At 37.6% G+C, this 25,932-nt stretch overlaps 1 protein-coding gene across 1 annotated transcript; it reads left to right on the top strand.

The window, feature by feature from the left end:
- Window positions 1–1,540: 1,540 nt before the first annotated feature.
- LOC101293158 (helicase protein MOM1-like) lies at window positions 1,541–23,055 on the top strand. The gene is made up of 15 exons (XM_004309601.1): window positions 1,541–1,713; window positions 3,134–3,671; window positions 3,827–4,181; window positions 4,987–5,068; window positions 6,098–6,186; window positions 7,047–7,246; window positions 7,348–7,508; window positions 11,664–11,867; window positions 13,131–14,040; window positions 14,178–14,374; window positions 14,600–14,704; window positions 15,223–17,520; window positions 17,599–17,824; window positions 21,459–21,872; window positions 21,999–23,055. Exons 1-15 carry the CDS (start codon window positions 1,708–1,710, stop codon window positions 22,364–22,366), a joined length of 6,153 nt encoding a protein of 2,050 aa, XP_004309649.1. The 5' UTR covers window positions 1,541–1,707; the 3' UTR covers window positions 22,367–23,055.
- Window positions 23,056–25,932: the final 2,877 nt, after the last annotated feature.

Below are 25,932 nucleotides of genomic sequence, written 5' to 3'. Positions count from 1 at the left end.
CTTCTACAGTTGTGCTCTTGTGAATTTTGAAAACTTGTATTGGTGATTTAGAGTTGAGATATAACAATAATCATTTGATTATAAATTGAACGATGATAACCAAAAATTTCTAGCAAAAATTAGACGAAATAATATGTAAAAAGAGGTACCAAATAGTAAATATATATTAATTATATTAAATAACGGAATATTTCATAAATTAAGGGCATTTTAGACAGTTTGGGATGTGTATTAAGTATAATATTGAAATGAAAAACTTGATAGGTAGTGTATTAAGTAAGAGGTGTGTATTAAGATATTAGGGGTGTGTATTTAAAATTTCTCTATATAATGAAAGAAAAAAACTTTTCCAGAAAATACCACTCATGAGAAGTTAATGTCAATGATCATATTTACAATCATAGTGTTTTCATTTATCATTACCCAAAAAAGAATTTAGTATTATGGAAATGATTCACTTCATATTAGGCATGTAGATGAAGTCATGGGCAAAGATTAAAATCTGTACGATATATTCGATATATCCCCCGATATCTCATTTTTCAGAGTGACCGATATATCTAGAGGGGTAAATATCTTATCTTTCATCAATTTTGTCAAATATCTCCGATTCCGTCAAATATCTTTAATATTTAGGAAATCTACAATAAATCTCTGATATATTAAACAAATATATGTAAAAAATTTGGGCGTAAACAAGAATCACTATCAACAATATTCGAAAAGAGATATGAGGGGAACAATTAGCAGCTCAAAAGAGATATACGACTATAATATTCAACAGTATAATTCGTAGGGTTATATGTTTTGGTCTGAATACTATACTTTTGTGGACCACTGTATGTCTTTTCAACCACTTGGAGTTAGATGAAATTGATGTTTGTACAAGTATAAGTAAATCTAATAAATTAAATATTTTAGAAAAAAATTCTTTCTGAATTTTCGATATTTTTTCCTCAATATCTCCGATATTTTTTCCCCAATATCTCCGATATATCCCCAATATATCTGATATCTTTTTTTTTTCAAGTACCAATAGATATGCCGATACAGATATTTTAATCCTTGGTCATGAGCATTTAGTTATTTAGAGCCCTTCTAATGAGGGATCCTTATTTTTGTTTATTTCTAGGGATAGACCTACACCATTAAATATGTTTTTAAATAAGTTTGGACGACTTATATTAAAACAAAAAGTTTAACATTTTATATCAAACTTGGACCGTTTATGATCATTAAAAATAAATTAAAGTTTTTGATGATTTACTGATTACCAAATTATCTGAAAATTTGTATAAATGATTTACTCATATAACTTAACGAATTGAACGATGAAAATTTATTTTGTGATCGAAAAGTTTGACTACACGTATGTTTCTCCCTGGTCCAATCCAAATCTGTCTGGTCCAATCCAAATCTGTCACAGTTTGCTCACCCTGAAACTCAGAAAACCCGGTGTGCATGCCATCCTAGCCTTTTTAGGAGCATCAAATGACCGTTTCGCCCTCGTCACTGTGGTCTGGAGCAGAAGCATAGTAAATCACCACAACGAAACCAAAACGTGTGCTTTTCATTTCTGCAGGGGAAAGCTTCTCTCTTTTGAGCCCATATGTTTCTGGGTGAGGACTCAAGGCGAAGAAGAAGAAGAAGAAAAACCCCAAATTTCTCTGATCATCCAAGAAAGGGAAACCAAGCAGCGAGCTTTTGATGCAGGTTAGTCGCAATCTTTGTGATCGTGTTCTGGTTTTTTCTTCTGAAATTGCGATTCTTTTGGTGATTAGGGTTTTGTTCTGGTTTGAGCTGTGTGATTTCTGCAGCGGCGTAATTCTGTACACAGGAAATTAGGGTTTTGGGGGTTCCGCATTTTGCGAATGGGACCGAGGTGTTAGTTGTTTTTGTGGTTTTGGTTTTGGTGACGAAGCTTTGGGCAGGTATACATTGATGTAAAAGCGGCGCCGTTTTGCTTTGTGTAGCAGTGGTTAAGCTTCTTGAATTTGTTTCTGAGTTTTGATTTCGACGTGCATTGTGAGGTTTATTGGATAACCTAGGTAAAGGAATGATGTGCCCCTTTGCTTTCGGACCGATTGAGATTCTGTTCGAGCGAGTAATGTGATTGTTATGTGGTGAAGTTGGTATATATGGTAAAAGGAATGTTGTGCAATGTGCATTGTGAGGTTTATTGGATAACCCAGCTAAAGGAATGATCGCTTTTGATTTCGGACCGATTGAGATTCTGTTCGAGTGAGTAATGCGATTGTTGTGTGGTGAAGTGGCTATATATGGCAGAAGTTGTTTAGGGGTTGAGAGGCAAAAATCTTTGGGCTTGTTGTGTCTCTGCTATTAATTGGGTGCTTTCGGTGGAAAGAGACAGTAGAGTTCGGAAACCACATAGGAGAAGCCGAGAAGGAGTGGGGGAGCTGTGGGAGAGATTACTATTTTGATAGCCCTCGGGGTGGGGGGGAATGTGCCTTTATTGCATTGTGTTAGATTGGAAGCCAGATTCAGAATAGTGGTTTGCCGTGAGTAGGGTAATTGTCTGTTTCTTAGGAGCTTTAGACTAGGGGTTCTTCATATTTACAATTTATTAATTAGTAAAACAAACTATCTTTGAATAAGCAGAAATTATTTTAGAGAAAAGAAAGAAGAGTGCTAGTCCCCACCCCAAGTTCATAACAGCTGAAGTGCCTTAAAAGATTGTGGTGAGCCAACAGAATCTGTTTGGAACAATTTTGATCATCACTTTCAGTAGTCCAGTAGACTGCTTTGATTCATTTTCTACTGATTTCCAAGTTCCAAGAGAGATATTGTTTCTAGGACATACTTTGGGCGTTTTGGAGACTCTGAGTTCAAAGTAGGTGATAGTATTTGATGTTGTCTTGAAAGTTGGAATGTTTTTTTTTTCTCTCCATACCATCAGTAGATTTAAGGTTTCTGTTATTCACATTCGATGAATATTTCTAATGTGGAATGTTTATGATATTCTCATGTGCAGTGATTATTAACCTTTTATATGTGTAGAGCTGCTTGTCAGCCCTGTTGTTAGATTTTGTTTGTTTTTTCCTATCTTGCTGTCATTCATAGCTGGTGGATATCTTAACCTTAAAGACTTCTGGCAACCTTATATTGATTACAGAAAAATATGGCGCATGACACACGATCTAGTCGGAAAGTCAAGGATGACGAGAGTAACAATTCAATCGGGAGGCAGATTAGTAGTAAAGGATCCAGTACTTCCGGCTCCTCAACGTCAGATACACCTGTCTTAAGAAGGTCTTCTAGAGAAACATTGTTGAAGAAAAACAACACTCTGAGCCCTTCTAGTACTCGGAAGTCTGAACAACTTGAGAAACCAATACCTGAAACTCCTCCAGCTAAGAAGAAATCTGAGATAGTTGAGAATAAGTCCACGCCAAGTCCTTTAAGGAGGTCCGAGAGAGGCAAGACTCACTCATCCACTTCTTCTGCATCTAAAACATCTAATAACAGCTTGGATTCATTATTAATGAAGGGGATTAGGGAAAAGAAAGAGAAGACTGTGAAAGAATTGACCTTGGGAACTAAAGAACTTTGCAAAAGCGAGAAACAAAATGTAGGACATGGACTGGTCAAACAAAAAAGATTGAACTCTCGTGCTTATATTGCAAGTCTCCTAAAACATGCTAAAGCACCAGGTAAATGACTGATGTTTGTGTCATCTCTTCCCTCCCCCCACCTCCAAATGGACAAACAAGTAGTCGTTCTCTTGAAGTCATTATATAATTTCTAAATTGTTGTCACTTTGAAACAGCTCATTCGAATCGTTCTCACTGTACTGTTTGGATTTCAGATCATGTTCCGAAGCAGAGTGATGAACTTACACTGCAACCATGTCATAATGCCATAACTGAAGATATTGATCATGTGTCTGAAAGGGTACATGTGGATGGTACTGCATTAAAGACGCCAGAGCTGACAACTTCTACATCGAATGGAAGGATTTCTGCTGTTCATACTGGCTTAGAAGACAGCGACTGTATTACACCTTCTAAAAGAAAAAGGAAGATGGCTGATGGATCTGATTCTTCTGGAGTAAATGCAAGTAAAGATGTCTGCACTGTGGTTGATACCGGCTCGGCTTTGCCATCTGGGTGTACAGGAAATGTTTCGGTTGAAACATGTGGTATCTGTTTCAAGCGACAAAGGTATTCACTGTACTCAATCATCATTCTGTACTTGAAGGTCCAGAATATGATTACTCTCATTCAAAACTTATCATGCTTAGTACGTTCCTTATTGAGTTTGACAAGATTTGAATTATTTTATTTTGGTTGATTTCCTATGAATGATGGTTTTCAGATATTTGTTTTAGATAAAAATTGTTACTGCCTAAAGCTGCAGCTTGATCAAAATTTCAGATAATTTGTTTTTGATGTTGTTATTTTAATTCTTTTTCGCTGGTATGCTAAGAAGAAAATTGAGAATTTGAAATTTCAGTATGACTGGTTGGTAAAGAACTGATTAAGAAGTGAGTATATTCATCTATTTTTTCTTCTTCTGATAGTAAAGGCGCCCTTCTGGTGAATAATCATAAAATGTATGTTTATAGATCAACATAGAATATGTTAAAATTGGTTGCTGCTGATTTAATGGTGTCCATTACTGTTAGCCAGTGGAAAGCTGGTGTGAAACGTCAAATTGTGCATCATTTGATTTCGCTAATATGCTCATATGATGTAAATGTATGTTGCATTGCTGTAACTAATAAGGGATCCATTCGCTGGGACAATTGTATTTTGCAATATTATGGTTTGCAAACTCTGAGATAATTTTGACTTTTCATTGTATTTAAGTTGGAAATAGAATTAGGTGTGTCAATGCGGAGCAATCATAGTGAACATTATGTCAGGGTAGACAATGATTGGTGTTGCTTGTAAATATTCTGGCCTTATTATTCAGAGTCCTGCCTTAACCTCTTTTTTCTCCTGGTTTCTCATTTGATATTATCAGGGTAGACAATGATCCAATGAAGCAGGAAAGTTGCTCTTGTGGAACAAAATTGAATCAGGAGTTTTCTGGTGGTGCAAATAAGGTCAGTTTCTTCCCCGCCCCCTTCTTCTCAGGTTTCCATTTCTTTTTTTCCCAAATTCCACTTTCTTCTATTTAAATTCTCTCATAGATGGAATATATAAATCTTTACATGGTAATTCTTTGTCGATTTTCTTATTCTAAACCCACTTAGATTTCTCATAGTCTGTGTATACTAAGGTATTGCACCCAGTGGCGTAGCCAGAAAAATAAACTAGGAGGGTCAAAATTTAGTGCTTCCTACATTGTCTACATTCGAGTAGCTTGAATCGCTCAACCCTTATCAACTTGAATAAAAAGTATATAAAATATCCATGATGATCGTTCATAGTTTAAGTCATTTTTTCAAATTGTAAGGTAGCATGTAATATTAATTAGTCTAAGCGTCAAACTTTACACTAATTATGTAATATAAGCATGAAAATGGTGTGATTGTATCAACCTATCATGGATTGTATGGAAAAGTGAGAGAGGTCATTTGAACCCTCTCACACTCGTGTGGCTACGCCACTGATTGCACCTCACATTTCTGTATCTCTGCTCTTGTCGACTAATTTGTCTCATTTCATTTTGTTGGAGGTAGTCCCATTTCTGGTATTATTTTGTGGATATAACTTGTAAACATTTTCTGATCTCTTACTGAAAAATTTTCTGGAAACTGATAAACTTTCCCTGGGCACAAAATCAGAAAGTACAGAAGTGGACTCATTGTTCACTCAAATTACAATAAATAGATCAAACCAATTTCTTGCAACTGCTCTAGTATTCTCAGTGTTGTATTATATTTGCTTGGGTTATTAGTATTTCTTATCTGTAACCTCTTTCTGGTTGTTAGCTTCTTTAAAAATTAAAATAGAAAATAAAAAGTTCTGCTGGGCAATGCACATTTACTTAAACCTCATGGTTGTTGGTTGCTGGTTGCAATTTATGGTTCTCAATTAGTTGTATATTTTGAAAATTTGCTGCTGGATAGTGGAGAAGTAACAGCTGTTAGTACAGTGAGACAACCTGAAAAGTTTAACATTGTATGCAGCAGAAGGAGTTGTCTGCAGATCTCCAATCAAATGGTGAAGAAAATAGTCAAAATACTTGCCTCATTTGCACTTTTGGAGGGAAGCTCTTGTGGGTAACCTTTTCCTCTGGCTTTCACATTGTTGCAAATGGATTTTATTAGCTGATTAGGAAAGTTGCTTTATGATACTGGTACATATAGCTCTTGCAATTTTCATTTTGTATGCTTTATGACTTTGGCTTTTTTCCCTTATTAGTGCATTCCAAGAAAACCATAAAAATGCCACCAACAACCATCCTTTTGAAGATTTAGTTTTGTTTCCTATCCCCATTGCCCAAGAACGAGTACCCAACAGCGCAAAACACCCTTTGGAATAGTCCACCAGGGTTCAATCCCACTTCCCCCCCCCCCCCCCCCCCCCCCCGAAACCTAATTCTCCCCATTGGTAAGCAAAGTGTTGAGAAATGGCCTACACACACTCTCCACCCCAGAATGGAGTTCACTTCTATTGTCTTATGGCAGTCATTAGTCAGTGTGGTTAAAGATGTTTAAGGCGGTAAAACTGACTTCAGATAGTACATCTTTATGTAATTCTCTCTAGAGATTAGATGTTTGGGTGGAGGAAAACACAGTGATAGTTGTAGAAGATGTAAGTGAGTGATAAATTGTTTGGGTACTGTGGCTGGAGTGGAGTTAGGGGGAGTTGAAAATGCTAGTGGTGGCATTTCAGATGATTCAGAGATAATTCCATCTTTGCATGTTTCCTCTCTCTGATTCCAAAGCTTCTCTACATGTCCTTTTTTTGCTCTCTTACAATACTTTTATATACTTTTAAATTGAAATTGTTGATCACTAGGCTTTGGAGATCAGTGGCGGCTGTACTTTTTTCTTGCCATGGAAAAGAGTATCTATAAATTTCATTGCTTCGTTGATATGTTTTCCTTTTCTTATAGTTTGGTTTCAATTTCAGGTGCTGTGATGGAAAAGGATGCAAGAGAAGCTATCATCTTTCTTGTCTAGATCCTCCTATGAATGATGCTCCTATTGGAGTCTGGCACTGTTCTGTGTGTGTTCAGAAAAAGATAGAATCCAGAATACTATCTATATCAGATGGACCAGAGTCACTCAGAAATGCTAGAAATCTGGAGGTATCAGATGCCGATGGTATGAGGAAATTATGAAAAGTTGGGTTCATCTTTTTTTTTTCGGACAATTTTCTTAGGGCCTCCTTGTCATTTTTACTCTTGGTTTCCATCTTCAATTTTCTTCAGATTCTTCCAGGTTTATAGAGTACTGGGTTCCTGTAGAGATATCAAATGTTCAGCGAGAGCTATACTGTGAAAAGCTACTGTTAAATCCCTCATTGCTTCACTTATCTTCATCAAAAGATCTTGTTGGAGCACTCCCTGATCTACTTAGATCTACCCGAAAGGTTAGTTGCTTTTGCTTCATTAGTTATGGTTGCATATCTTTTCATTCTACATTTCCGTTACTACTGTATTTGCTTTGATTACAACATTGTATTATTGAGTTTTAAGAATACCATTGCTTAAGTATGTATTGGCCTGGATATGGACATTGGGATTTATTAAGTTGTCCATTGGACGTTGATCGTGATGTGGACAATTTCAATATTGTAAAAAGATGCCACCAGTAATATACTGATCTTTACAGAAACTTAGTCTCATATCTTCATTTAATTCAATGATTTGGAATTTATATTTTGGTGCAACAAAAAGAGATCTGGAACTAGAATATCTGCATTCACCATGTTTTTCTGTAAAAAAAAAATTAAATCCAAAATTCAGTACAATATGGGAACAAGGAGTACAATACAACTTGATCAGCAAAAAGACCGAAATAACAATATCTATCTGCTTCCTTTTTTGAGGGTTCAGATATTGGTATAAATTCTTTAAAAACAAATGCCAAGATATGACCAGAATCTGACTTTTTAGGGCAAATCAGTGGTCCTTTTCTTTTCTCATGCACAAAACCCATAGGATTTAGCTTCTTATTCTTGTGTAACATCTTGTGCTTCTTATACATCATAGAAATAACCTCCTGATATAACCTAGCTAACAGTAACTTTCTTAGACCATTGGATAGTTTAAGCCCAATTCAGTAGGCTGGTGAGGACAGACGAATTCAGAATGATTGAAAGTCTGCGTTTTGGGATGAAAATGTTGAACTACTCATCCATAATTCACTGACCATACCATTTTCTTTTCAAAGAATGATTATCAACATTGACATCACTGAAATATGGTTTTAGAAAGCTTTCATTTGCTATTCGGGATTGGAAATCAGTAGAGGTAGGAATAAAGTTAGAATTAGCAAAGTGGAGAGTTTGACAGCATGTTGTTTTTATTTATTTATTTTATTATTCATAAATATTTAAATCTCTGTATTTAATTTTGTGTGTGTGTATATATCGGTCCTTCTCTGCTAAGGATGTCCTTATTTATTCTGATGGTGCGGATTTCCACTGTAGACTCATTTTTTGATCGAATTTCACATCTCCACCGTCCAATCTTTAGATACTAATATATAGATCATCTCTGCAAAATTTCAGCCAATTTGGTAATTATTAAGTGACTCAAATTCGATTAAACCAATGGATGAACATAATTCTGTCGAACTTGAACCGTTCATGTTTATAACAGAAAAACGCAGTTTTGAGTGTCTTAATGATAACCAAATTGGTTGAAATTTTATAGAGATGATCTATACATTAGTATCTAAAGACTAGACGGTGGAGATGTGAAAATTCGATCGAAAAGTGAGTCTAAAGTGGAATCCGCACCATAAGAATAAATAAGGACATCCTTAGCAGAGAAGGACTGTGTGTGTATATATATATAGAGGCCGGATATGAAGCGCACGTGCGTAAGTGCGCACGGAGCTCCGTTCGCCACCGTCCGGGGCCGACGACGGCGCGCCTCCACCCTAGCGGACTCCAGCAACGTCCCTGATCACTTTCCTCCCCCAGCGAGTCCGCCGAATTCCAGTTTTCCGGCGAGATCACCCAAAACTTCAAATAAAGTTGATCTCGCCTGAAATTGGAATTCGGCGGCCTCGCCGGGGAGGGAAAATGATCGGGGACGCTGCTGGAGTCTGCTGGGGTGGAGGCGTGCCGTCGTCGGCGCCGGAGGGTGGCGAATGGAGCTTCGTGTGCACTCCGGACGTGCGCTCCACATCGTTTCCGTATATATATATATATATTTTGTTGAGTTTGTCACCTGAGTTAGGGTGGTCAGTTTGGCCGCGCGTTTTTGGCAATAGAAGCACTTATTTTGAACAAATTAGATGGACTTGGTGTTTGGTAAGACCATACAGAAGTGCAGTTTAAAGAAGCAGGTAAAGACCTGCTTTTTCAAAACCGTGATTCCCCACCGCATGCGGAGTTGTAATGGAAGTTCTCAAATGCCAAAAAAACCCTCATTATTTTCTCTGAATTACAGCCCCATATATTCCGAAATCAGAATCAACGATTTCAGATCTCCAGCCTCTTTTTCTTCTCCCTTTCAGTAATCCTCTCTCAAGCTCGGTTCATTTTCTACTCCTTCCTTGTGATTAGTTTAAACACTTTGTTGTTATTTGGTTAGTTTTCTTGTTTTCTCGGTACATGACCTTCCCAATTTCTTGATATAATTCATCATTCATCTTCTTCGTCCTTTTTTCCTTCTCGCTCGGTTCCATTATGATCTGAGAAGCTTTTTGTCCTAAAATTTTCTCCCAACTGGCTTTGCAATTTCTTAAAGTCTCTTGTTGATCTAGTTGTTTTTGCTCTTAATCTTATAATTGTGTTAATTTTTTATGGTCATTAAGGGTTTTCAATTAGTTTTTTCCTTCTCTGTTTTTGTGGATATTTGACTCATTCTTTGGCCTGTACATATATATACTTGCAGAAGTAATTTTTTTTATAAACAACTAAGAAAGAAGCCAAAAAGTAATCGAGCATCATGATTAATGTAACTTTGATGATGTAACTTGGATGATTATAATCACAGAGACTATCAAGTCTGAACAAGCTGGGCAATTTCAAACCAGGTCTCCTATTAGGATGTGTCATATATTTGATGAAAGCTAAATCTAGGCACAGCTGGAAGTTTTCTTTATTCACCCAGTTTCAACTTTGTTTATTCGTAAGGAGAGAGCTAAATAGATTGTTTTATCATTGTTGCCCCGTTTTGTAACTATACAGTGTAATATGAGTATCAAAACACATGTTACCAGACACTTAAAGACTTTTAATAATTTTATCAACCCTTGAATAAAATAGTTTACCAAACAGTTAACTGATTATTTTTACAACTCAGCTTTTTAATAACTGAGTTTCTTCACTTCAATACCAAACTAAGCCTTAGTCTATGGAATTGGTAGTTTGCCTTTAAAATACTTGGGGATTCCATTGGGTACCCACAGGCTTCCTGGTTTTGGAACTCTGTTGTAGGGTTGAGAAGTGTTTAGAACTTAGAAGGATGATGACAGGTATTGTTGTCAAGGGTGGGCAGATTGACATTGATGTAAGCAGTTTTGGGTAGAATTGGAGAAGGCAATAAGGGCCGTCTAATGAGGTTAAAGAGTTTGGGAATGGGGAATTTGGTAGCAAAGGATATTTCTTTGTTGAGATGGGTTTGGAGAATCCGATTAGATAAAGATTCTATATGTTATTGTGTAATAAGTATGGTTATCATGAATCCAAGATATGGGTCTGGCTGCTGGGATGCAAAACCTGTTCTTAAAATATCAAGTGGTATTCCATTTGAAGATATTCTCCTGTAATGCACCAATTTGCCCAGTGTTTTCAGCTTTGGTGTTAGGAATAAAGTGAGGCTTTTTAAAGACTTTGGGTTGGGGGCTAACCTTTTAAATCGTACATTTTAAAGATTATAGATTGTCATAGAATTCATAACCCAACAACAGAAATTGAGTTATACCAAACACTCCATGGCTTGGAAATTTTCTTAAACAAACCTCAAATGATGAGGACGTGAATGATTCTGTTAGAAAGAGTGAGTTGGTGGGTCCGGATCTATTTCCGGAGGGACACTGATTTGGTGTTAAGTATATGTGAAACGGGAAAACACCAAAAGACACCAATAATATCCTCGGCCGTGTAGTCCTTAGGGAGCATCCATGGACACTTACTAGCAAAGGTGACATTATTCATCTCTAAACGTTCTACTCAGACACTCCTCTCTCCTTTGCTTAAGCTGCCATGCACCATAGCTTATACGTTTTGATTTGCTAGTTTCAGCTTTCTCTTTTACTAAAGTAGGCCAATAATTTCTTAACATTTTGCGCTGTGGTTCCTGTGTTTCCAATAAAGGTGTTTCTTTTCTACCAAAAAAAAAAAAACAATTTGTTTTTATGTTTGTTAGCGCTTCCCCTTTACTCATCATAACTTGAGACTAAGATATTTTTGCATGATGGTTTCGAACTTTGAGTTTCCCTATTATATTACTGGTGAAAAGAAGTGAATTTTCTTATTTAAAAGGTGATTTGTCGTGTTATATATTTTCCTTCGCCTTGCATCACCCCTCGTGGATTTGCATTAAGTTTCTTGTATGGTACTTAACAGTGCTGTGATCACCCTTACATTGAGGAAGCATCTTTACAAGAGAAAGTTATGGAATTTGAAGGCCTTCAAGCAATTGACAGTTTCGAAGTAAAAAAGAAAGCAATGTTGGATGCAGGAATAAAGGCAAGTGGCAAGCTTCAGCTTCTTGACATGATGCTTATGGAGATAAAGAATAGAGGTCTAAGAGCTCTAATCCTATTTCAGGTACACAACTTAGTAAATTTATGACATGTATTTTCTTTTCTTTTATCAATTTGTTTTCTCAGGATTTAGTTTCTTTTATTGTAGTTGAAAATACTATATTAAGAGATATATTTATAGCAAATATCAATAAATTCACAGAGAGTGCATCTACAAAAAGGACAGTTACATAAGCCAAGGACAAATAATCAGGCTCCTCTTTAATGTTGAAACCAGTGAATTAATACTTACTGTTGCCTCGTTATCTAGTGGGTTGCAGGAGTGCTTACATCCTAAAATCATTTGGTAACATATGCTGAAAAGCCATAGAACTTCACCTCTGGTGCACTACCCTGTTATACCCTTTAAACTGCTGTTTCTCCATCAACATACCCCCAATTACTTCTATAGCTCTTCAGACCCATTTTACCTTAGTCCCCCTAATCCACCACCAGAATTCACATGTTTTTCTTTTAGCAAGGAGTGATTCTTCTTAGTAGAACCGGTGATCTCAGTATCTTTATCTTCAAGTAAATTTTTCTAGAGTATAATTTGTTACCAAGATGAAATTCAATTGTAATCTGTTCGGATACTGAGCATAAATTCTTTTGGACTTGATTTGTTTCAGAGGTGGTTCCCATCCTTTAAAGTCTGTAATAAGAAGACTTCTTCGTTGAGAATACTCTGATATCATTTTTGTAACAATTTGGGTCTTGAATTTTGTTAGTTTAGGGAATGTGAGTTTAATTACGGTAGGATTGTTGACCAATTTAGGGCATGTGAGATAATTACGATAGGATTGGAATCATTGGATATACTGAAACCATATTAGACTTGAATGTGAATTGAGATGGTTGATCAAAATGGTTTATATAAAGAGATTGCAAGCGTTACTTTTATATTGCAAGGAAGGTTTAGTATATGTACTACATTTAGTATATGTACTGATATTACGTCTATTAGTTGATTTGCAAGGCGAAGGTGAAACCACAATCAACCCTGAAGTGCTGGTTTGGTATTGGAAGTTCAAACTCTACAGTGAAAATGCACTAAACTTTTTGGGGTGTTTGTGTAGTTAATGATATCATATGCGGCAGAATCCATAATAAAAAGGGATAGTCTGAATCAGATAAGTTAAGCCTTACACACGAAGACGAATAATACTGTAGAGTTTCCACAATTTTTGTAGTTAAGCTCATTGTTATCTGGATGCAGTGAAGGGGTCATTCTAATGCCCATTACTTGTTATTTTAGTGAATATAACTATTTCCTCTTTTTTATTATCAGTCAACAGGTGGTCTGGGAATTTTGATAGGAGATATATTGGATGATTTCCTGCGTCAAAGGTATGGTGAAGACTCTTATGAACGAGTTGAACAGGGTGTTGTTCCTGCTAAGAAAGGTGAGGCAATGGACAAGTTTAACAATAAGGACTGTGGTAGGTTTGTGTTTTTATTGGAGACTCGTGCCTGTCGTTCCAGCATCAAACTATCATCAGTTGATACTATTATTATATTTGGTAGTGACTGGAACCCAGTGAATGATGTAAGAGCCTTGCAAAAGATATCAATCGATTCACAGTTTGAGCAGATAAAAGTATTTCGCTTATATTCAACTTGTACCATAGAGGAGAAAGTTCTGATTCTGGCAAAGGAGGAGAAGATTCTTGATAGCTATCTGCATAATATTACCAAGTATAATTGTCAGTTGCTACTTTCGTGGGGTGCACCTTATCAATTTGTTAAACTGAATGAGTTCCATGGAAACAACTCGCCAGGCTCCAGTGTAACACCTCTGAAAGATGTCATCCAGGAATTTGTATCCCTACTTCCTCAGGATGCCAAAAACAGTGGCTTCAGTGGTTTCTCTGTTATCACAAGAGCTCATCAAACAGGAGGAGGTTACAGTGCGAAGACTATCTTGTTTGGTGAATTGAAATGTCAACATATGGGTGATGGGAAACCACTTAGTTTTTGGTTAAAACTGTGGGAGGGAAAGCATCCTCAGTGGAAATATTGTATTGGTTTGTCTCAGAGGAACAGAAAAAGGGTAAAACATACTGACGAACTATCAAAGAAACCACAAGTTGAAAGTGATGAAGCTGTAAAGAAACGGAAGAAGGTGGGAAATAGTAATAACGACTCGGCCAATTTAAAGCCTGGATTTGAGGGAAAATCAACTCCTGTGTCTGAGGATGGTAATTGGCTTTACTTGTGAACTATTCAGTTTTGTTTTCTGACATCATCTTCAGAGTAGCGTCTTGGTGCAATATTAGAGTCAGCCTGTAGTTAATTTGAATTCCATAAGTTTATGAAAGTATCTCTACTTTTGCAGGAGCTTCTGTAACTCGAGCAGACCATGTGCCTCGCTCTTCTTCTAGGTTATCTGCTTTTGTAGATAATGAAAGCATTTTAGCAATACCAGAAAGTGACAATTCTGAGGAGAGAAGGAAAGTGCTTGATGCACAGAAGAGTCTGCATCTTCATTTGAAGCCTGAGATATCAAAACTTTGTGGGATCCTACAATTCTCAGTATGTAAATTGATTATCTTGCTAACTACATTTAACTATATTTTTTACTTCATATGTGCTGCTCTTCTGAAGTCAACATTCGACTACATCTCAGTACAATAACTACATTTAATTTTATTTTTGACTTCATATGTGCTACTCTTCTGAAGTCAACATTCGACTACATCTCAGTACAATAAAGTTTTGATCTTTGATGATATCGTTTTTATCCTTACTACAATGCAGGAGCTTCACAAGGTTTGGGTTGAAAAGTTTCTTGAATATGTAGTGAAGAATCACAATGTTAATAGAGAATCAGCAACCATATTGCAGGCATTTCAGATATCTGTGGTTAGAATCATATTCCTCTTTCATGCAACATTTTGCTGTCTCTTGAGCTTTTTCAGCCTTTTCTGAAGGAAAACAATCTATCAATTATTGGCATGTCAAATTTAAGATTTTGTAGATGCGTTCAAGCACTGATATTTCTCTCTGTTTCTGCAATGATTTTTGATTATTTTGTCTTAACACCTGTACAGTTTAACTTTCGGTTGGTCAAAAGTCAAATCTGATTCGTGGCTTCATCCCATTTTCGAAATTATAAAGTTTTGCAGTCAGAAAAAAAAAATCCACCAGCTTAATCTATGGAAATAAAACGCAATGCTCTGCAATTCTAAAGTTACTTGTTGGTGGGGTGGGTATAAAAAAAAAATGATTCAATTATTATTGTATTTTGTATTCAACTGGGGGGGGGTGTCGGAGAAGCAATTATTTTAGCCACCAAAGATGATGTGAAATTATTGTGTTTTGTTTGCTTGAACTTTTCTCATTTTCCTTTCTCTTTGTTTATAACTGATTCTACATTCCAGTGTTGGACTGTGGCTTCAATTCTGAAGCACAAAGTCGACCACAAAGAATCGTTTGCACTTACAAAGCGGCATCTTAGCTTCAATTGCCAAAAGGAAGAGGTGGATCGTGTTTATTCAATGTTGCGGTGTCTGAAGAAAACGTTTCTATACCGTACAGGGAATTTTAAGGCTGCAGATTCTCCAAATTTTTCTGAACTTCCAAATAATGGTACAATTTCAAACTTGCAGGGGGTCAAATCAGGTGTTGAAGACTATCAGATATATTTAGTGAAAAAGGATCTCTCAAAATGCATCAATGAAATTCAGAAAAAGTTTGAGAAGAAGATGAAAAAACTTCTTGAGAAACAATGTGAAGAGAGAAGTCGAGTTTTGAAATTTCTCGAGTTGGAAAAGGAGCAACTTGAAAAGAAGCACAAAATAGAGTTGGCTGTAAATCGAATTGCTTCAGTGAGTGCAGATAGACTGAGGATCATGGAAACTGACTTTGAAAAGGAAATTGAAGAGCATAAACACCGAGTGGACATACAATTGCAAGTTCTTGAGAAATTACAGCTGGAAGCAAGGCTTAAGCTCAAAGAGAAAGAAAACCTACGAGTAGAGGATGTGCAAAATTGGGTTCGTGATGAGTTATTGAATAGGTCACCTTCAAATGCACCTGATGAGATTGTAGCGTGTACCAGTCCTGTTGCAACAGTCACAACTCCAACTGGACCCATTATTCCAAATGGTGCACTTGATCCAATGAATTCTGAGGTTTTTTATTTCAGTGGGAAATACAAGAATAGCATTTCTGGTGATAATCAAGCAAATGTTGCTTCTGTGATTCCTTGTGCCAAAGAGCTGATGACTAATGGAGGCACATCAGAAAATGGAGAGGCTCTGCTGGATGTCCCGGAATTCTGCTCTAGCAAAGTTGTCACCCCCGGTCTTCCTTCTTTTGAGGAAAGGATTGACAAGTCTGACAAATTACCCATTCGTGATAGGGATGTTGGAGCGGAAGATCTTGTAACTGTCGGTTCAACTGATGGTCCACTGACTCATTCTGGTACAGAACAGTATCCTCATGGGGCTGCATTAAGCATGCCTGACAGAGAGGCTCCACTAGAATTGCATGAGACTGTCAGTTCGATTCATGGTGTGCATAATGTTGGGTCTGTGAGCCCATGTGCATCTGAAGAACAAATCCGTGTAGTAACAGTAAATATACCAGGTAATGAGGTTGAGTCGGCAGTGGTTGCAACTGTCAGTTCCAATGATGCTGTGAGGAATCTTCTCAATAGGGTTCCAACTTCATCTGAACAAATGATTGTTGAAAATCCTACAGAAACAGAGAGCGGTGAAGTGCTTTTTACTGCATCTGATGTTGTAACTGGGTTCAACCAGCAGAAAGGAGTTGATAACGAGTTATCTTCAGCTGCTCAATCGGTTGCAAATATAGAGTCTGAGCAGTCAGACCATGAACTGGCCACCAATATGCCTGGAGGACCATCCTCTGAGACACCAGACCCTAGTCCTCAGGTTTCTTCAGCTGCTGGTGAGAACAGAGTCCAAGATACTGTATTGGCCACATCGTTTACAGGGCACGATGGAAATGCACAAGCTTGCGAAAAGCATATTACTTGCCTACCAGTTGAAAATTTAGCATCGCAAAATGTTGTGATCAGAGCATCTGATCAATCTGATCATGAAGAGTTGGTGGTGCAGTTATCTAATAGAAATGAATTATCTTCAGCTTGTGAACATCAAAGAATTGAAAATCAAGACAGTGGTATTCTGTTAGCCACTTCTGCTACGGTACAAGGTGGAGATGGAGATGGACGAGCTACTGGGAACCAGATTACATGCCAACCACTTGAAAATCCAGTATCCCAATCTGTTGCCATTGTAGAATCTGATCAAGCAGTGCCAACCAATGCAGCTTTAGTACAACTGCAGCTTCCTCCTGAGTCTGCAGCTGGTGGAATTGAAATTCAGCCAAGAAGGGAAGACCACACTTCTAACCAAGTTTCTCATGCTCCAATGCAACGTGTGGAGACGTATTCTAATCAATCAACTGAAACTACTTTGCCGCCTGCATCAAGTCTTTCCTTACATCAGCCCATTGATATACCTACAAATGGATTTGGGCTGCCTTGTTCAGACACACGGGCTACTTCTGCAACTAATAGTCGTCCTATTCATGCTGCTCCCCAAGGGACGCTAAGGATGCCTCACTATTCATACCCTGACCCACTTCAAAATGAACTGGAAAGATTGAATAAAGAAATGGAACAAAACATTAAGTCTCATGAAGATAAGGTCAGTTTTGAAGTTCACCTTTTGTTCATTTTCTTTTTGTACAGAAACTTTTGCTGAAATATATTTTGTCTTCAACAGAAGCTGCATCTGAAATCTGATTACGACAAGAAAATAGAGGAGGCTGTTGCTGAACTTCATCGGCAGTGTGAGACTAAACTTCAGAAGGAAGAAGCCGAATTTCAACATAAACAGAAGGAACTTGATGCAAATCACAACAAAGTTTTAATGAATAAGATTTTGGCTGAGGCTTTCAGGTCTAAATGTATGGATCTTAGAGCATCAAATGTGTGCGGAGTGCAGCAAGGTATGACACTTCTCGACTAATACCTCCTACTGAGTTGTTAACTGTTCTGTTTACTTTATGACACAACATGAATGTCAAAGATCCTCACTGAGATTTTCTTTTATTTGCATAGAGTTTGAGACTTAAACAATTTTAACTTGCTCAGGAAATTAAGGATGATAAAAGCGTTAGCTATAGGAGGTTCTTTCCATAAGGAAATTGGAGGGACAGGAAAGATATAAAATATATATCCGGCACAATGACCATGGTTTGAAAAATGAGTAATAGAAAGGGGGGTAATAGAGAAAATGAGTCTATCAGAACTATGGTTTGAAAAGAAAATATGGCTTCCTTTGAGCAAGTGGTGATAGATTTGACTGCGTAAGGTCTATATTGTGGTGACTTCTTTTCTTTGGTGTTTTAATTATTATTTAATTCAGTTTTAGTGCTATAATCGCAATTTTAAAATGGTTTACAGTCATTAAGCTTGTCCATGTGTTTCCTTTTAGGTTGTGTGAGCTCACTTGAGCACAAATTGTTTGTTATTAGTGTTTAATTTTCTGTAAAAACTGGCACCCCTGTTGCGCAATCCATTTTAAGGCTTTAAATTAGCGTCTGATTTGTATAAACTATCCCTTGTATACTTAACTCTGTTAAACTGAACCTGGGTCCTGTACATTCACATTCTCGAAGTCAATACTGAGAATAGACTTCACTTATTTGAATAAGATGGTTTCAATTAAAAGAATTTCTTCATCTCTATGCGTTATAGTCTAATTTATTTATTTATTTTGAAAAGAAACAGCTCTTTATAGAAACAAAAAGAATTAAATTCAATTTACCCTATTGTGGTTTAGAGGTGAATTCATGTTAGTCCATAAACTTTCAATTTCATCATATTACCCCCCGAGCTCTTGTTTTTCTGGTAATTTAGGTTCTCAACCCCCAAAACGTCATCACACGTCATCAAATTTCAACGTCCCAATTGGACGGAGCATGAGTGATAGGAGACGACAAACAGAAAAATAAAAGCTCGGGGGTAATTTGATGAAATTGAAAGTGTAGGGACTAACATGAATTCACCTCTAAACCACAGTGGGGTAAACTGAATTTAATTCAAACAAAAAGCAAAGAACAAGAACAAGAAGGCGGACAAGGAGTCCACTCAAAACGAAAAGAGGGCAGCTTGGACTAAAAACATAGCAGCTCAACTATAGAACTAAAGCTAAACATAGAGATTAAACTACAGCAGCATCCCAATTAAGAATAATGGATGAAAGACTATAATCTTTAAATTCCTTTGAAGTATAAGCCCATAAAGGCATAAAAATGCCCAGAACTTGACTCTCTCCCACAGGTCTTCCCTCTCCACCCCATTATAGGAGACAAATAGTCTTCTATTTCTTTCCATCCAGACCACCCAAATTACTGCTAATACCCCACAACCCCAGAGAATTCTGGCTTTTTTCCCTTTACCAAAAGCTGAAGGATTTTCTTTGAACAAGTCATTCCTGTCTGATGGAGTTGTCCAGGCCATTTTTGCCTCCCTGAATAACTTCTTCCATAAGAAATTAACAACTTCACAATGCAGAGAGACATGATCAACACTTTCCCCTTGAGCTTTGCACAAAATGCACCAATGAGGGGAAAAACAACAACCTGGTCTTCTCCTTTGAAGATTATCACATGTGTTTGTCCTCCCGTGTGCCACAAGCCACCCCAGTATTTTCACCTTAGTAGGGGCCTTGGAGTTCCAAATGAACTTTGCAGGTGCAAAAATTGTGTTTATTCCACCCCTAATTAAGAAGCTATGAAAAGATTTGCAAGAGAATTTCCCACTAGACTCAAGCCTCCAACTCCTTTTATCTGGTTTGGATTCCACTAATCGGACGTTTTCTAGCTTAGCCATCAACGAGGCAAACTCCTCAATCTCCTGGTCATTTAAATTTCTTCTAAAACTGAAATCCCAGCTCATCGGAAAGCTTGAGTGAACAACTAATCTTTCCACCAAAGAATTGGCATATCTCGAAAGTCTGAACAACCTTGGAAAGCAGAAACTCAATGGTTGATCCTGAAGCCAACAATCTTCCCAGAACCTCACTCTCTTGCCATTTCCTACAAGTCTACAACTAGTTTGTGACAAAGGGAGAAAGTGCTCAAACCAGCTGAAATATGTTTCGAAGGGCTTCGACTTGATCCACCTAAAACCATTCTCATCATACCCATATTTACTCTTTATTACAATGTGCCACAAGGATTCTCTTCTTAAAGCCACTTCCCTAGAAAAGACTTATTTCTTGCTATTAGGTTCCCAATCCCTAGCCCTCCTCCTTCTCTGCTTTTCGACAGTCTCCCAGCGAATCAGATGGTCTTTCTTACCCTCTCCAACTCCATCCCAAAAGAAATTTTTTAGAAGAGATTCTAATCTCTTTGCCACTCCCACCAGAATTTTTTATAGAGATAAATAGTAAGTTGGAAGGCTGCTTAGAACTGCTTGGATCAATGTCAGCGTACCCCCTCTCGATAGAAAAGCTTTTCTCCAACCCTCCAATCTCTTCTCAACTTTCTCTACAACTGATTTCCAAAACGAGGCTCGTTTTGGGTTGCCACCTAGAGGAAGGTCAAGGTATTTCATAGGCCAAGATCCAACCTCACATCCTTGTTCATCAGCCAGCCTTTCTAATCTCTCAACCTCTGTTTATTCCAACTGGAGAGCATTTTGATTTATTGATTTTCAGCCCTGAAATCAAACAGAAGCTTTCTAGAACAGTGTTTAGGTTGTTCCAAGTCTGGTCATTATCCTTCAAAAAGAAAATTGTATCATCCGCAAATTGCAAATGTGTAATTTCAACCTCTTCCCTCCCAACTACCAGTCCTTCAATCAGATTGAAATCTCTTGCCCTCTCCATAAATCTATTCAGGACATCCACCAGTAGAGTAAAAAGAAAAGGTGATAAGGGGTCACCTTGTCTTAATCCCCGGGGCGCGCCAAATTTTCCCCTTGGTCTCCCATGTATTAGAATAGAGAAATTTGCCGACCGCAGGCAACCTCCCACCCATTTCCTCCATCTTTCTCCAAAACCTTTGCTTTCCATAACATAATCCAAAAAGTTCCACTCTACATGATCGTATGCTTTCTCAAAATCAATTTTAAAAACCAGCCCCTTTCTCTTCTTCCTTGTCTCATCAACTACTTCATTAGCCACCAAAGCTGCGTCTAGAATTTGCCTCCCTTTTATGAATGCACCCTGAACACAAGAAATCGTGTCACTCAAAACCTCTCTCAACCTCCAAGCCATTTACAATCATCTTGTACAAACTTGTTATCAAACTGATAGGTCTGTAGTCCCCCACTTTTAGAGAGTTTACTTTCTTTGGTATAAGGCAAATGTAGGTCTCATTTGTCACCTTATTCACACTTCCATTTCTGTGAAATTCAGCCAAAACGTCTATTACCTCTCTCTTGATAACTTCCCAATATCTTTGTAGAGCTGCAAAAGAAAACCCGTCTGGACCTGGAGATTTTTCTATATCACACTCAAACCCATGCATTATAGTCTCATGGTTCTCCATAATATGAATATGTGCATTTATACTTTATCTTTCTTATCCATACCTACTTTTGTGGCATTGCTCACTGCTGTTTTCCTGGCAGATGGAAATTCTACTTTCATCCAGCAGCTTGTTCAGTTCACTATGCAGCAAAATGCACAGAGGCCTTCTTCAGTTTCTAATTCATCATCGACCAGCCTTCCTGCAGCTAGCCTGCAGACTTCTATTTCACCCTCACCCAGCCACCAGGCTTCTATTGTTCCGATGCTCAACATGCAGACTTCTAGTGCACCCAGCCTGCAAACGACCCTACCTGCATCTGCAATTGCACCCAGTCAACATTACACGGCTCCAATCATGCAGACTGTTCCACTTTCACATGCTTCTCCGTCCATTCCAGCAAGACCCCCTCACATTGGTACCTTCTCTGGCTCCACAGGAATCCCCCAAGGTGGAGGTCAGATTCGTTCCCCAGCCCCGCATCTCCAACCATTTAGGCCTTCAACATCCGTTGCAGGTACAACACCTTGTCCAACATAGCTGTCTGCTAGTTTCATTGTATTTCAGACATTTGGTTATTGTAGTCATTTTAGCAGGTACAATGCTTATGCAGTGCGTGGTAATAATTATTTGTTTCTTACAGGGACCAGTCCTCTGTTTCAGCAAGGGGGGATGTCAAATCCCCATTCGCATAGCAACTCCCTAGCAACTTCTCCATCACTTCCTCATATGCCTCAAATGCCAGCTCCCACACAACAAACTGTTCCCTCTAGTGGGGTCCAACATGTTGAAAGTGCAGGAGATAGCGCAGCGCCTAATTCTGCATCTGCGTTGAAGTTGCTTATGGATATGGAGAAACGTTCTGGTGCAAATCGACAAGGTGGTTTGTTGTCACTGCCGGCTTTAGATTCATTGAACCCTCCCGGTCCTGTTTTTGTGAGTAGTGCCTCTGCCAACCCAGTAAATACAGGTGGAATTCATGACATAGTTTGTTTATCGGACGATGACTAACCAGTCATTAGATTTGGGTTCTAAATTCCTCATAATGTCATTACTCTCCATGTGTCCTTGGTGCTCTAGGTTATAGGGTAGGGTTGGGATATGGCATAGGAGAATTTTAGAAGATGTAACTAGGAACAATGCTAATTTTGTTCTAATTATTGTAATATAGAAACTAGATAGTCATGTTCATCTTGCAAAACCAGGCTCATAAAAGGGTTGGGTGGGGTTCGATAAAGCTTTGCTATCAAAGCAGTGATTCACAGAATTGTCAAACAAAGACCAACTTTGAGAGAAACGTGATTTTCTCTTCACCTTCCCCTCGGAACCAAAGTTCTGCTTCTAGCTCTACAGATTGCCTTTTCTTCAAGTTTCAAGAGTGCTATATTCAATTATACAAGTAGCTGGTCGAGTCAAAGTATATCAGGAGCGAGATATCAGAAAGATCAGTTTTCTCAAAACGGTCTTCAATGGGGAGAGGATTGTAGTTCAAGTTATCCTCAAATGCAGAAACTGGTGCAAGTCTTTGTAATTGATGCAATTGTCACTGCACAATAGAAATGATTCAACTTGTAAATAGGTGACTCAGTTGGCTGTGATTCTTTTGGACATGAATTGGCTGTAATTTATTAAAACCGGCAAAGATATAGTATTACCAAGATCAGAGGAGATCAAATGATGTTCTGCATTTGTTACTTTTCATTCTTGTCCCACCGTTATTTCGAACTATCTGCCTTTTGTTTTTCATACTTATTAGTTCTGCCTTATTGTCTTCACCCCAAACTAGGATTTGACATCAGAATGGAACTGCAGTAAAAAATCTGATGGGATATAAATGTTTCGAGTATGCTCCTTAACACAAAATTTCGAGTTTCATTCACAGAACTTAAAAGATGGTCTGATAAGAATGGAAGATCAAAAGATTCAAAACACACTACATAATTGTTCCTTACATCACAGTGAAAGTTGAACATACAAAAACATATAATTAAGTAAAGTGCAACGAAGCTCTTAGAGCATTCTTTTCATTTTGGTCACATACACCGTGATCATCTCATAGACCTTGTCTTGTCTTGTACATTGTCAAGAAATTGGATATATGCACATCTCCATCTCTTCTTAATCATCAAAGGACCGCAAACTCCCCAAAAGCCTGCAGTGAACCAAGCACAAGGAAAAAAGGAAAATATAAACCATGGAATTTCATGCTCATCCTCCTCTTCTTGGTTATTTTCATTATTCGCAGGAATACCGGTTTTTGGTGTGCACTCATTTGGAAGTGGAGCACCACAAAGTTTCTGATTCCCTTCATATGCATAGGCACTGAAGCTTTGGAGCTGATTACTTGTTGGTATTGTTCTTTCAAGACTATTATACGATACATTGAAAAATGACAAGAAATTAAGGGGCCTTTGAAGGGAAAAATCCAGAGCAGATATCTGTGAATCATTTGTTCAGGCAATTCAAGTTTCAACTACTCAGAATCTCAGATTGATGATTTAACAGAACCCACTGGCAATCACCTAAGTTCAACAAGGACATGATCGAGGTGATGCTGCAATAGTAGAGCCATATACCAAATGCAATAAGGGTCCCTTTGTAAGAAAAGATGGCACTATCTTTTAGATGCAAATTAAAGTTATTCCCACAAGAGAAGTAGAGAACATGAACTTGGGACCCAAGACAGTGGATTCTTTCTACTCCTTTTGAGGCCACAAATACTTCCATATTGAATCCCTTGAAGATTATGGAGAATGAGTTGTAATTACTAATTAGTATAGATATTCTTCGTCTGGGGTGGAAGCTTTTTTGATCTCCTGCCCCTTAAATTTGTTCGGCTTTCTGGTTCATCAGGTCAACAGGAAAGTTAGAAAGAGTACTCCTTTCCTTTTATTATGTAGCTGATTAAGTAGCACAAAACGTATTGAAATTCTGATGATCAAGAATTAGTGTTTCTAGCAAAATAACCAAGATATCTAAGATGCATGAAAGCATTTGCTACTTATGAGTCATTGGATTCAAATTTGAAAAATTAATCATGATGGTTTATTGGCTGCTCCTCTAGCTTTTGAGGCTGCTCTGGTTGCCACCCTTCCTCTGTAGCCACCGGTGCCATTTCACCGTTCTGGGCCACCGTAGCCCCTGCTCCTCTCCTTGTTGTCGCTGCCCTAGCTTTCTCCTCTATATGCAACCCATAGGTGACCAACCATAGGTGGCCCGGAAAAGAGGATAAGCAATGACAATATATACACTAAGTGCATGTTTGGTATCCAGTACTGTATTACACTTTTTTAATTATTAAGATTGTCTTGAACTAGTGTGGACTGTTTTAAATTGTACTATTACTGGGCCATGTTTGGTGTTGCATGGGATTAGAAAAAAAAAAAAATTTAATTAGAGATGTCTCATGTTTGGTGATGCATTAGACTTGAATACTCTAACATCTAACAATCTTGGTCACTGAAATTTTGACATGAAATCCAAAAAAAAAACAATTGACATGAACTACACAGAACAAGTACCTCAAATATGGATATGCTCTTTTAACAACTAAAAGAAACATGTGAAAGAAATATGCAGAATCCGAAAGAAATATGCAAAAACCTATGAAAGAAATATGCAAAATCTCCAAAAGAAACATGTGAAAGAAATATGCAGAATCCAAAAAAAATATGCAGAAACCTGTGAAAGAAATATGCAAAATCTCTTAAAGAAACCTATGAAAGAAATATGTAGAATACAATAGCATACCTTAAATGAGAATTCTGGAATAAAAAGGACATGTTTCCCTGCATACATCAAAGTTAAAGTTAAAAACCATGTAAGCTTCTATTAAACTGAGGAATCAACACTAACATGCAATATAGAGAGGGAAAAAGCATAAGCAAAACTCACATTTAAACTTAATATTATGTGTTCAATATACAACAACAAAAGCAAGCAACAAAAAGGTTCCAAAATCTACCTCCTGCTCTAAACATACTTACTGTCTTCATTAGTTCTTACATAAGAAGCCACCACAAACAAAAAAATAGTAAATTAAAACATTTCACTGATGTTAAAGGTTCATGATAAAAAAATCAGTGTTAGTCATCAACCTACTTGTGGCTTTTAGAACAATCCTTGCCTATTTATTGCCCATAAGCAAGTTCTGAACATATACCCTTTTAACATCATCATCCAATGACTTGAAGATAGAGATGTTCTATGGTCTCTCTGAGATGATTCCTAATGCAACAATTTGATCATCAACAAATAATCCCATGTTCTTCAACTCTTTGGTAATGTCAGAGCGATCTTCATTACGTACCCTTCAATATGGCCTCAGTTACCATTTGCATCATCTTTCCTGATTCTTCAAATACTTTCTCCAAAGCAACAACAATCTTATCATTCTCATCAACTCTCTTCCTTTTCCTACCACCTTCAGTTTGGCTAGATTCTTGGTTAAATGACACAAGCCTTATATCATTAACCACATTCTTAGGATTAATTAATATCATTATTGTTTTGCTCATCCGCCATATCAGCAGGGGTTTCAGCTCCTCTTCCATTGGCACGATCCTTGCCAAAAATCA

Source organism: Fragaria vesca, unplaced genomic scaffold (assembly GCF_000184155.1).
Source record: "Fragaria vesca subsp. vesca unplaced genomic scaffold, FraVesHawaii_1.0 scf0513000, whole genome shotgun sequence".
Lineage (NCBI taxonomy): Eukaryota > Viridiplantae > Streptophyta > Magnoliopsida > Rosales > Rosaceae > Fragaria > Fragaria vesca.
Note: the sequence above shows the minus strand (reverse complement) of the source record. Positions and strands in the feature narration are given on the sequence as shown.

What these genes read in the sequence shown, in the direction of transcription:
- LOC101293158 (XM_004309601.1), top strand. An exon ending in ATCTGTTTCAAGCGACAAAG is followed by an intron (nt 4,182 to 4,986) that starts GTATTCACTGTA and finishes TGATATTATCAG; the next exon opens with GGTAGACAATGATCCAATGA. An exon ending in TTTCTGGTGGTGCAAATAAG is followed by an intron (nt 5,069 to 6,097) that starts GTCAGTTTCTTC and finishes CATTGTATGCAG; the next exon opens with CAGAAGGAGTTGTCTGCAGA.